The sequence below is a fragment of the Cydia fagiglandana genome, chromosome Z, assembly GCF_963556715.1.
Source record: "Cydia fagiglandana chromosome Z, ilCydFagi1.1, whole genome shotgun sequence".
NCBI lineage: Eukaryota > Metazoa > Arthropoda > Insecta > Lepidoptera > Tortricidae > Cydia > Cydia fagiglandana.
In genome coordinates this window covers 41,844,765-41,858,767 of record NC_085959.1, presented here as the reverse complement: position 1 = coordinate 41,858,767, position 14,003 = coordinate 41,844,765, and the positions used below count along the sequence as shown (strand labels likewise).

The 14,003-nt window shown below is 38.4% G+C and overlaps 1 protein-coding gene across 1 annotated transcript; it reads left to right on the top strand.

Moving 5' to 3' along the window:
- The first annotated feature begins 3,785 nt into the window (after positions 1-3,785).
- On the top strand, positions 3,786-13,721 carry LOC134679175 (innexin shaking-B-like). Its single transcript, XM_063538052.1, has 4 exons — positions 3,786-3,871; positions 8,261-8,396; positions 10,702-10,838; positions 13,544-13,721. Exons 1-4 carry the CDS (start codon positions 3,786-3,788, stop codon positions 13,719-13,721), a joined length of 537 nt encoding a protein of 178 aa, XP_063394122.1.
- Positions 13,722-14,003: the final 282 nt, after the last annotated feature.

Genomic DNA, 14,003 nt, shown 5'->3' with positions numbered 1-14,003 from the left:
TCGGTCGTTTTTTTTACAACGCGGCAGCTGAAATACATTTTTTGCTAGAAAACTAACAGGCCAATTCGAACGTTCTCGTTCAATAGTTACTATTAAATCATGTCAGATGGCACTGTACTAAATTCCCTATATTTTAGATACCTACGTTTGTCAGAACTCTCGGCCGATGGGCAAGACCTCCTGTTTAGTAATAATGATTCCCGTTAGATGGCGCCGTACTAAACTCCCTATGTTTCAGTTGTCGTAGACGCTGAGTGCTGTTGGGACGCTCGACCGATGGGCAAGACCTCCGGCGGACGGGAGCCTCCACGACCACAGCGGATAGCGCACAGAAGGTACACGCTTTTTATGTACCTTATTTATTACAATGTGTACAGTCAGTGGCCACCTCGCCTAAAAGATGTTAGCCAGTATTCTCCGAGACCACGGCGACAACGCCGTCCTCGAAACGTCGGAGGTAATTTTAAAAGCGATTTACTTATGTGTGATTAAGGTTTCGTAAATAATAATATTGTATGCGTATTACTTCATCATATATACTAAGACACTTAAAATTGAACAAGATTCGATTTTCTAAATCGAAAATACAATGTAAATACACAAATGTCATATGAATATTAAAAACTGCTTGTAAAAAGAAAAGCAAACACAAATGAACTGACAGGGTGTTCTCGAAACCATACAGTGAGATACGGCTTACATCACTTTTACACGTGTTTTTACCGATCATATCGACTCCATTGTAGTAATCTTACAAATGTTTACGCAAAGAATTAAAATAGCCTAAATCCACTTTAGCATTTCCGCGATTATAGACCATAACCTGCCCGCAATGAAGAATATAATTGCGTGAAAAACATTAGAGACTTTTAACGCTCCGGATCACGAATTGCAGAAATATGAATAGAAATCGTAAACATCTTTAGATCAATTGAGTTTATTTCTGTTAGTCAATCGATTGCGAATAATGTGTTTCAATGTGTGTATCTAGGTGAGATATGTTAGGAATAGATATGAAGTGTAACTACTATAATATAGTATGTCTATGTTGATGACTTGTGTGGCCTAGTCGGCACGGTATGACCTTATCTATGAAGCCGATGGTATTGGGTTCAAATCTTGATAAGCGCATTTATTTGTGTGATGAGCAAAGATATTTGTTCCGGAGTTATGCGTGTTTCCGATGTATTTATTTATAAATAATTACATATAAATATCGTTTTCTTAGTGAATTTGTGTAATATGTAATTATATTTATTTAGGTACACATGTACATAGTACGGCTTGTTCCATCGTCTACACATCCTAAGATACTATTTTTAACTGTAAATGAGTGATAGCACGGACAAGATCTACCGATGAGCCATTAAAATGCTGTTTTTACATAATTTGCACTATAAGTGAATCTTTGCTATTAGTCAAAATCCGAAAGATCGAGTTTTAAAAACGATTTTAAACTGAAAGAGGTCGTTGTGTAATTAAATGAGCCATGTAAGAAGTGGCACCAAAGGCGCTGCCGTTTCGAATCAACTTCAAACAAGGCCGAGCGTCGTAAAGCGCACCTTTTGTTTGTCAGTCCGTCTGTAACCGATGGACAAACTTCAAATAATGCCCTTGATCCTGTTGCTATCTGTTAAGAGTTCATTTTTACACGTTTTATTCAAGGGCAAATGCCATGAAAAGATTTACACAGGAACTAGACTAAGTATATATATTTATATATGCTAGGGCAGTCTCCAACTAAAACTTTAAGGGTGTAAGGTATAGAAGTCATTAATCACATACTGTTGATATAGGTAGGTAGCTAAATAACATTTTTGAACTAACACTAGTTATGTAGGATATGTGCCTGAAATAAATGATTAATTTTTTTTAAAACTCAGGCACAAATATTCGTTAAAGAAACAAGTAATGCCCGTACCAGGATTCGCACCTAATGCCTACAGCTTCGTAGGTAGGGTCGCTAGTGTCACTACTGAACTAGGGTGGGAGACTCGAACAACTGAAAATCTTACAAAATATGTAGTACAATACAGATACAATTTTAACATTTAAATTTTAATCTCCAGCTTTCCAATCGAAAACCGTGGATCATTAAAAATAAACTCACCGAAATAAACTATTATAACACACGCAATCCATCTCTCTGCCCCCGTTACACGACATTGACATTTTAATCTTTTACCAGAATATAAATAATTTATACCGAAGCTAATGAGTTTTAAAAATACGGTCATTATGTGTGTGATTAGTTGGATTAGTTGAATCGGTCCTTGTAGTACTTAATAGTACATTTATCACTGGGACGATTTGGATTGGTTCCAACGGTGGACGTGGGGAGACTAGGAATGGGTAAAGGCGCATCTACGATGGTGTGCTGCCGCATTGTGGCATGCCACATTGTTTATTTATTTACTCAATTTTTTAATCGGATAACAAAGGTTATTTAGATGCATAAATGTATAAAATGAAACGTTATGACTATTGCGCCTCGCTCGTCTCGCTCTTCTGGGCTTAGATTCGATTCATCTTAGAATTTTGTGACCGTAATCTAATAAATAGCGGACGACCGCTTCTCATTTACTTCCTTGGATTTATTTAACGTTAATACATTATGGAAAATATTATTACACAATTTATTGTGTATTAACCATAGCAATGACGGGACATTGTTTGACTTTATTGAATATTAAGTGTGATGGGCGATAAACAAATGCCATCCAAACTTTTGTAAGCTCCAATTAAAGTACCAGAAAATTATCAGAAAAACGTAGACAGCTAGACAGCAGTTATTTTTGACACAATTTCTATTTAACAAATCAATTAGAACCATAAAGAGTTGGTAACTTGACCGTGTCGTCACTTATTCTGTTTTTATACAAATTCTGTACTGGCTAGGTAATCGTTTTGACACTTGTTCGAAAAAAAAGGAACAGATTTGACTAGTAGGAAAATACCCTATTAAATTTAAATGCATATTTACTTATTTAGTTTTTTGTCTTATTGGGTTATTTGGCTTGGCTGGTAAGGCCATTATTTGTACAAAGCCTTACAGAGCTTACTTTGGACCGGGTCGATCTGTGTAAAATTGTCCTATAATATTTATTTTGACGCGTGTCACAAGCCGCATGCCACATGTACAGTATAACAGCACCTTTACAAAAGGTGCACTGCCGTGAATACTTTATACCCCCGTTTGACACGTTACTTTGAAAAATTCAGTTTGTGGACTTCACACCGAACGTATGTGCCTGAAGTCGGCACGAGCGACATAAGGCATTGAGGCAAGATATAGGGTTATTACATGTATCCGGTTGCCGGACTGCTGAGAGGGACAGAGAAGGGACTTTTTTTATTTCTGTCTCGCGTTTAACAGCAAGTCTTATTATACCTAGATATGTCAGTTTTGTATTTTTCTTAATGTTATTTTAACTTTAAGTTTACACACGTGGTGTTACCCTGTAATTAATTAGCTATAAAATAAGTTTAAGTTAAAATGACATTAAACTCAAATGTGAACTAATGTAAGATTGTAACCGCTGTTTAAATAAATAAGTAAAGAAGACTTCACAGCGTCCGTAAGTCCACAAGGTATTCTGCAGCGACAATATAAGGAGCCTGACAATCCTGACATTCCTGACATGTCAAGTGTAGAAATATGGGTGCACACATCTTACTCAAGGGCGGATTAAGAACTATGAGACATATTTTTGAGTAAGTTGTATGATTTTTACACTTGATTCAAACATTGAATGTAATTAGTAGGTATTAGGAGTTTGAACCGCATGAGGTTAAACGTGTGTCTCGCCGTCAGATGCCAGCGTCCGGGGAGTGAGCTGCGGCGCAGCGTCGCCCGCAAAGACTTGCAGCTGTAAGTTACCGCCATGGCCGTTTATCATTGCACTCTGACATGAGGTATGTGGTGCCGAGGGATCCTGGACGCCATGGACCTAATAAACATCCACTTGTAAATGAGGAGTGGCTTTCAGAAAGACTTACTTTTGTATGGTGCTCATAGTATTCAGATATAAAATAATGGTTTATTGGTTCATGGTCAGTGACTAGATGTTACCAAAGGATGAGATCTGACAGAGAAAGTGACTGTAATATTCACCTTGTTAGTCTCACATTTTCGTAGACCTCTCGATATTACAGGACTGAAAACTAGACTAATAGGCCAATTCGAACGTGCGTTGACATCAAACTGGTATTAGAATCATCATCATCATCATTTCAGCCTATTTACGTCCCACTGCTGAGCACAGGCCTCCTCTCATGCGCGAGAGGGATTGGGCTATAGTCCCCACGCTATTATAATCCTGTCAGTTAGCAACCATTCGCACGCATAATTTGCTCAGAGCAAGACGCCCGCGTGATTCGCGTGAATGACAGCTGATATGATTATAATATCAGTTAGATGTCAGTGCACGTAGGAATTGACCTGATGACTACTAAGTTTTAATCTGTAGTTAGATATTTATGAGCAACACATTCAAAAAAAGCGTTAAATTAAAAATGTTGTCATTATTAATTTTATGTCTGACGCCATCTGATCATCCATAGGTAACAACTAGTCTACAAATATTCCTATTTACAATCATAATAGGCTTTGCGCATCTTTACGATTAATCAGGATAAATACTAACAAATGACATTAGTAAATTTATCCTGGTTAGTCATTAAATGTTGTTTTCCTTTAAACAGCCCTTGCATTGTTTTGAGAGCTTGACTAGAGTATTGAAGTTCAAGAATGTGACTTGTTGTAAAATTGATTCTCTGGATCAATAAAACCATCATCATTTCATACAAAGTAGGTAAACTGTTTCCATAGGCCTAAATCAGGAACAATTAAATTAAATTCATCAAAACTAAATTTTATTCGTTCGTACTAATAAATTATAAATATTGATGACTAATCAGAACAACAGATTATTTTTGAATATATAAATAATAAGTTACAGCTATGGCACTAAAATTATTTCTTCGAAACATGATTTTGCTAATGCCATCTAAATTTAATGTTTAGTGTAGTCAAGCTCTCTCAAAACCGTATTAGGCCACTAAAGTTTTGATACCTCTCTCAAATATTTAATCATACTTTATCTTCAATGAGGCATCAAACTTAAGTGTTCAATACTGCCCTTAGTCTCAGGGTCTGGCATAAGTTACAACGCGACTAAACTTACCGGAAAACCACCCAAATTTAGTCCGATAAATTACTAAATACTATAACTATTTATGGTCTAAAAGTTTTTTAATGTGTGATAAACAAGCTAATTCGATACACCGACATCTAAATGATTCATTTATCGTGCATTTCGCTTGTACTTGTCCGTACATTTAAATAAATAAATAGATTGGCCTGTAAGGATACATACCAATGTTGTTTTATGTTTTTTCTGAGTTTGTTCTCTCATTTTCGAAAATATTTGGTCTAGAATTGGCGAATTCATTCTAAAACTAAGATATTATTCGAGTTATAGTTCAACTCAAGTTGTGAGATTTTGGACTACAGCTGAGTGGTTTTACAGTAGCGCAGGCGAGACAGACAACTCTCTTACTGAAAAAGTCGGGTATAGTCCGTCTAAGCTAAATCTGCACCGAAAAAAACTGTGCACTGGCAAAGTGACCATGACCAAGCGCTAATATAAATGTCATATTTTCATAAGAATTTAACGGTTATGTTAGCACTTACACGCTCTGTCACCGAGTCGGCGCAGCGAAATAAAGGACGCTAAGCACGAAGAATTTCGTACGTTGATCCGCCATTTCTTATCTCTATCCCACGCGCTCTATTATATTGCCGTCCCGCCCATGTGCCTGCGGTCCATACCACTATGCGAGCGTGACAACAATATAATTAATGCACGTGCGATAGAGAAACGAAATGGCAGGTCAATGTACGCAATTCTTCGTGCTTAGCGTCCATACCTTAGCTTGACTGGCTCTAGTCTCATGCTCAAGTCGCGTGGTCACTTGTGCTAGCAGGCAGGGTCTGTTTAAAGGAAACAAGCTGTATTGTTTTATATTGTTATATATAAGCGCTGCCTATGTGATTGTGACCCTTGGTACCCAAATTCCTTGTGCCGTATTTAGGTACTTAGTTTGTTTCCTGAGTAGAGCCTGCCTGTGACTCGGAAAAGCATGTGTCCTTCATTTGGTCCGAGTATACCTACATGTATTAGTATTTAGAGCGTCCGCTAGCTGGCGTGGTTGCACGGACCGGGTAAACTAGTATGAGCAACGCTAAAGGCTCCTCTTCGCGTTGGGCCAACGCCAACGCCAACGAGGGACGCAGCCATGCGGTAGAATGAGATAGCAATATCACTTGCTCCCTCTAACGCATAAATGCGTCCTCGTTGGGGTGTGCGTTGGCCCAACGTGAAGAGGAGCCTTAACTAGCGCGGACGCGTGCGACGGATTTTACCTACAATTACCCGCGTGCGTGCGCCCGCTCCGTTTTTAGGCTCAAGAGATTATGGCGTAAATTACTTTCAATACATCTCGCTCGCACTAATATGCGAGTACGGGCGTGGTTCATAGAAACTCTGTCAAACTGGTGATAAAGGTGAAGTTTCTTTTGAGTAATTTTCTAAATAAAAAGTGGTTTCACGAGATTTCTAAATTCCCTCACAGGTCCATTCGAACATGCACTGACATCAAGTGTATAATCATAATCCTAAGCACAACATATAACATTGATTATGCCTGTTCTCTGTCCATTTTTACTGAAATCGGTTTTGTATATTTTTACGTAGCTTTTGAAATGTGCCTCGTAAATATAGCAACCTCTAAGGTCATATTTTATGCATGTATAAAATACACGCGGCAGCTTCTAAAATAAGTAGAACTTTATAGCTTAACTTGAATTTTTGTTACTTTACTATATTTTTCAGCGCCAGTATTTTCTTTATCATCTCATATCTGACATATTTTATTATTGTATAGATATGCATTTATTCGTTTCAAATGATCTGAACACGCTCTTTTTACCTTGTCGATGTAATTAATAATTTTGAACATTAAAAATATTTAGGTATAATATTTATAATAACCACCATATTTAAATATGGCAAGCACTTTTATCTCCTTATGTGTGTGTTATGTCATAAAATAGTGTTTTAATTTCCAATTATTATTAGCTTATAATATTATATTAAAAATATATAAATTTCATGTGAATCATTTTTCTAAGCGTGGGATTACATGAGAGGTTTGTGTAGAACAAGTTCAAATTGGCTGAATGTTGTCGCCTTTTATTTTTCCAAAATACAGATTGAGGTTGAGGTACTGTTAAGTTAATAAATATAGCCGAACTTTATTTCGACGACCGGTCTGGCCTAGTGGGTAGTGACCCTGCCTGCTAAGCCGATGGTCCTGGGTTCGAATCCCAGTAAGGGCATTTATTTGTGTGACGAACACTAATATTTGTTCCTGAGTCATGGGTGTTTTCTATGTATATAAGTATGTATTTATCTATATAAGTATATATATCGTCGCCTAGCACCCATAGTACAAGCTTTGCTTAGTTTGGGGCTAGGTTGATCTGTGTAAGATGTCCCCAATATTTATTTATTTATTTATTTAGTTAGTTATTAACTTATTATTTAAGCTCGATCTTTGAAGTATGTTTTATTTACGCTCTTTTCAATTCCTTTAACCTATCTGCTTTTTAGCATTTCCAATGGTATTTCATAAATATAAAAAGCATGTATTATACTATTTGTTATTTATTGATAATCTTAAAAAATTAAGCAACGTAAAATTATTCTGAAGTTTTTGTAGTCCATGAAAATCAAAGGAATTTAAATCGTTCGGTTTGTTATCACCAGGGTATGTTAGTAGCCTTGAGACTAGCCTTTAAAACACATACTTGCAAAGTGCTATCTCACATCCACAATGAAGTCGCTAAATAGGTATATATTTGTAATCTGGCAAGCCAATATAGCAGTAAAATTTTGTAAAAGAGATCAAATCTTCATGTCTACATTTTATATATTTGAAACCTTTTTTACTTACAAAGCTGATTTGCCAGAATGTGATTATCTTTTGAGGATGCATGCAATCTTTGAAAGGCTAGTGACGTGCTTGCATCTCCTGTACAAATATTTTATAGAACGGTATTAGCGGTATAGCGAGAGAGAAGGTGCTGCCGTTTATAATGTAACTATACAAATATATTATAGTCAACCTACGATATAAATTATAAACTGAAATACTACATGTATAATTTTTGTTAACACATAAACGATGTGCGCAGAGAGGGCCGAGGCGCGTGGGGAGGGCGCGCGCGCGGCGCCGGCGCGGCGCGGCCCGGCTGGCGGCGGCGCGAGCGGGACCAACCGCGCAGGCCCATGGAGATGCTAACCAGCCTCTACGCTCTGCTGTCGGGCGGGGTACGTCACTAATATACCTTACCCTCGCTTTGAAATAACATGGCACTAAGCTGAATTTCACTGGCATCCATCAGAATCACTGTAGGTAAACGTAGCCACGTTGGATCATGGAGATGCTAACCGGTCTCTTCACTCTGCTGTCGGGTCGGGTACGTCACTATATACTAGAGATACAACGGATAGTTGATTGGCCTGACCCTCGTCAGCCGAATATTCGGTATCCGGCCGCCGAATATTCGGTCGGTGGAACTATACCTTAAATTGTTTTTAAATTATAAACGAGTATGATTATGACCGTGACTGTTTCTTAAAACCAATTTGTTTACTCCGATATCAAGTAAAGTTACTATCCGGTATCCGGCCGGATAGTAGGGCACTATCTGATATCCGGCCGAACAGTAAAATGAGGGCCGGATAGGCCGGATACCGGATAGTAACCGAATATCCGGTGCATTTCTACTATATACCTTCATCACCATGTTTTGCAATAGCATGTCACCCAGCCTGATTTCCCTGGCGTCGGTCTGAAGGCTGAAGGTGCTAACTTATATTGTACTCTCTTTAATTTTGATATATCCATGAGTAGGACCAACCGCGCGACCTGTACGTTCTGATGCTGTCAGGCAGGGTATGTCACTAGATACCTTCCCCTTGTTTTGTAATAGCATGCATGGCGTTAAGCTTAATTTCACTGGCGTCCATCATAATCACTATAAGCAAAAGGAGCTGCGGTGAATCACGGAAAAGCTAACCAGCCTCCACGCTCTGCAGTCAGGTCGCGTCACTATATACCTTCACCATGTTTTGCAATAGCACCTCTCCAAGCCTGATTTCACTATCGTCGGTCTGAAGGTTGAAGGTTCTAACTTATCAAATCTGTACTCTCTGCTTTATCGTCATATCCTCAGAAGCAAGACCAACCGCTCAGGCCCATGGAATTGAAAATCAGCTATTACGCTCTGCTATCGAGCGGGTTACCCATGAATGATTAGTGAAGTTAAACATACGTTTTGTATAACACATTTCTATGAGTAGGCACTAGGTTACCTGTAACTGAAATGGACTTGTACCATTCTGGTTGTAAGTTGTGTATTTATATAAAAAATTCATACTCTTAGCCGTAACTGCTAAAAAGTCATATATCATATTTGCAATACTTACATATTCATATTTCTATTGACTTATTTTTATTTACTTTCATAATGGTTACTTACAATGATGAGTGATGACTTTAGTTGTTTGACGGACGCTATTGAAATTGTGCTAACAGAGGTTGAGTATTGAAGAACAAGAAGAAATGATGTGTCCAGTAATGTTCTGTGACGTACTTACACATTATTGTTATTTTTCGGACTAGTATTCTGCCCTGCTAAGCCGAGTGGCGCTATCTCAAAAGAAAATGTATTGCTAATTTATACTTTAGTTTCTATAACTGAGAATTCTATTTTCAAAATCATTTGTTTTTGAGATAGCGCTTTTCGGCTTAGGAGGGCAGTATTCTAGGTTCGAATACCAATAGTGCAAACAGCAACACTCCTAACTGTACATATGTGAACCTTATTACAAAGGCATAAGGTCCACCGATGTACAGTTAACAGTGTGAGCAATGGTATGTTCATACAAATTAACCAGTATTATATTTGTTGTTAAAATATATTTTTGCATTTTACGCGAATGCAGGGCACTATTTTAAGCTTCACCGTTAGAGTGACATTCCATTTCCAACTGCAGCTGCAATACTGTTCATTTTACTATGGAAACGCCTCGCTGTCATTGTCAATTTTCATAGTAAAATGAACAGTATTGCAGCTGCAGTTGGAAATGGAATGTCACTTTTGGCGGTCTCTACTCGTATTACAAAGAACTACTTTTCCGTTAATCTTGACTTTGGATGTGCATATATAAATATAAATATATGTATGAATACCCAGCCAGCCCCACTGCGGCCCTTAGGAGAGCGGGCGATGGGACTGTGCGTGATTGCTCATTTTCAGAGAGCTCATTAAGTTTAATGACACTAGGGGCGGTTGGGGCGTTATGGACCCGATTGGTAGTGTAGGGAAGTTTTATAATGTGTAATACAAAGTACACTCGCGCCCCGAGGTTGCCGTACCATCATACAACTTTTAAATAATTTCCCATGTTAGACCGGTTTTTATCATTAATTGCTAGGCAGTAAGTATAAACAGATTTAAAATAATATAATAATAAACCTAATCTAGATTACCGCTTGCAGCGGACCAAAACTCAGGCACCGTGTTTCATATTTTATTAAAAGAAGTAACGAGTAATATTTTGCTAACAGCAAGGTGTCAACCCTAAGATCGATTCGATTGCCTTCCGGCTGCACTGCGGCGCGACGACGGCAGCCCTGCTGGCCGCCAGCGCGGCTCTCACCACGCGCCACCTCGTTGGGAACCCCATCGACTGCATACACACAAGGTTAGTGCTTAAGGCTCCGTCACATAGGCGCGTTTTGCGGGAGGCACGTAAGAGAAGCGCGCCGCTTTTACATATAAAATGCTCACGCCCCGCCCGGAAAACGCGCCTGTGGGACGGAACCTTTAGTGTACCATCTAGTATGTATCTAGCGAGTGACAACCGCTCACTCGTCATATTGTTGGCAATGGCAACCCACCTTCAAATAAAAAAATACCTCAAACTATCGCAAATTGTGCACTGATTCTGATTATTAAATAGGTGAGATATTTCTGTTATGAACGTTTTGAAATATTCTAATGACTCTTTTTATTCATTTCACAATGTTTTAATAGGTAAACCTTTTGTATAACCGTGATTACCGTGATAGATAAAAGAAAAAACTATCTAGCAAAATTAGGTCAACAGTATGAGTACCGAAAAATACACTGTCCTATCACATCCCCATAAATTTAAAAACTGCACAAAAATATATCAGCACTATACCCTACGCCACCTATTGAGCCTTGTATAAACTTTTTACACAGGCGACACGCCTATACACGATGGCTCACAATGTTATCAAGTAATATCTACCGTTAAGCATAGATGGCGTTGTTTTCAATACTGCGAATAATGCGGAATTCCTTTTCTGATCGTGTAGGATTCAGTGCAACTTAATTTCACGTAGACTGTACTTATTTGTAAAACAATCCCTTGTCTCATAATGCCATATTTTCTACTGTTTTCTTATTAAAGTCGATGAGAACCCAATTATTGAAAATATGTTGAATGCCAATGAAACTGAATTATGAAATTAAATACCTTGGGTTTAAATAAGGATTTCGTGTTATTGTATATTTTAAAAGCATTTTTAAGAAGGTAGCAGTTTGTAACTTCAGAGAGACAAGTAAAGACATTTAGCCAGCGACGGTTCTACTCGTAGTTCGTTGCATTTAGCATATTCAAGTTTAGACTTTTATATATTGAGTAAGGCGACTTTTTAAACTCTCGAGTTTTGTATTGTCACGTTATTATATGGAAGTTCAGTGCGTCAACATTGGACACCACAAACTGCATTTCAAATAAAATCAAATTGATATTATATTTTCCAAATTGAAATGTGCTTTCATTGCAGTATGTAACTTAGGACTAACGAGTTAGGTTAGTGCATGACATTTGTAATAAAAAGTGTGGCAGTTTCTTCTTTCAAGTCAAATTTCTATGACACAGTGACGTTTAAATAAGTAATGACAGTCTCTCACTTTGTTCTATTCAAAACGGTGCAAAGTTAGCTTAGACCGACTCTCTCTAGTTGTTCCTCTGAGCGGCATTGCTTAGGTATTAAATAGTCAACTTTATTTATTCTTGATATGATTCGATTGCTCACGCTTGTTAGCGAGCACATTGCAGTGCGAATCATGAAGCCAATTCGAACATTCAATTTGACATCAAAATGACGTCTTTTAGTTACTAATCAAGTAATCATCTTCGTCATGATTGGATCATATAAAAAACAAATCGTTATTTGAAAATCTGAATATTAATCGAACTATTTACATTGGCTACGCCAAGACCCTCTACGGCGTAGCGAGTTTCGTAGAGGGCTCTACTACGCTACGACGTAGGCGCTATCGGCTTCCCGTAGGCGAAAAAACGCTCCGCACGAATCTATCAGGCCAATTTGAACACACGGCGCGATTCGGGACATGAATTAGAGATTAACTAGATACGATATAGTAAAGATATGTGACGTCCCACGGATAAAGGTACCCATGTATGGCGGTTTATTCGACGTAAGTGCCGGTCGCCATAAGGTACTTTTTCCGTGGAACGTCACAATTATCTTTACTATTTGATATCTAATGGATTTCTAATTCATTTCCCGAATCCCATAAGGTACCTTTTGCAGTGGAACGTCACATATCTTTACTATTTCATATCTAGTGAGTCTCTAATTTATTTCCCGAATCGAGCCGGTATACACTAACAGAATCATACGGCCCGATTCGAACTTTAAAATAAGTCAATTAATAGATCTAGAAACGATATGGATTAGATGTGTCAGTGTCAAGTGAGTGAAGCCGCCATAAAGTACCTTTTGCCGTGGAACGTCACATATCTTTACTATATCGTATTTAGTTAATCTCTAATTCATTTCCCGAATCGAGCCGTATGTACGAGCGACAGGCACGATAACTGAAACTACAGTCCATAATTCGATTGAGCTGAAACTTAATCACATACAACATTTTTGTAGGTTTGGTGCAATGCAATATTAGCACAGTACCATCGAGCTGACCTGATGGGCACAGGAGCTAGCCATAAAACTCTGTGATAATGAGGAAACAACGCAACCTTATTGTGCTTGGGTTCGTTAAATAGCCTCGATGAGTATTAGGTGCCTGTTAAAAAAAAGTGAGCGATAAAAGTTTATGTCAAAAAGTTTGACATAATAGTTATTTACGATACATGTGCGAAAAAGAGGAAATTCGAAACGAGTGGCGATAAATTAAAACACGACCGAAGGGAGAGAGGATCGACACGAGTTGCGAATTACTTATTCGCACGTGTATCGTACAACGTTTTGTAGTACATATGGCCCGTTAAACTTTTGACATAGGTACGCACGAGGCACGAAAAGTGCTCTTTTACGCACTGGTGCGGGAAAGTAGGACCATATGTACTGTAAAACTTTTTTGACTTAATTTAAAAAAATCCTTTTCTAGGGACATTCCGGAAGACGTGCTGAACACTTACTGCTGGATCCACTCGACGTTCACGGTGGCGGGGGGCGCGGGGGAGGCGTACCCGGGGGTGAAGGGCGCGGGGGCGGCGCCGCACCGCCGCGCCAAGTACTACCAGTGGGTAGCCTTCACTCTGTTCCTACAGGTTAGTGGTTACTGAACGAAAATGTGCTTTTTTCAGGACTTTTTTGTACAGAATGTTCTTTTTTGATAAAATACCTATTTACTTCTTATGTACAAATACATTTTACTTGAAAAAACGAAAAAAGTCAAACGGCGCGGCACACTGGCACAGCTATAGATAAAGTACAGTCGGCAGCAGAAGTAGCTAAGAATCAGAACACGTTTAGAATGAGATCACTCTGAGCAGTTTATGTATGTAGATATACCGAACCTTGTTCTCTCGACATTAGAGTCCTTGTGTAAGATAATTTTGAGATAG

What these genes read in the sequence shown, in the direction of transcription:
- LOC134679175 (XM_063538052.1), top strand. Translation starts at nt 3,786, where the DNA reads ATGAGGTTAAACGTGTGTCTCGCCGTCAGATGCCAGCGTCCGGGGAGT. An exon ending in ACGCTCTGCTGTCGGGCGGG is followed by an intron (nt 8,397 to 10,701) that starts GTACGTCACTAA and finishes TTTTGCTAACAG; the next exon opens with CAAGGTGTCAACCCTAAGAT. An exon ending in ATCGACTGCATACACACAAG is followed by an intron (nt 10,839 to 13,543) that starts GTTAGTGCTTAA and finishes ATCCTTTTCTAG; the next exon opens with GGACATTCCGGAAGACGTGC.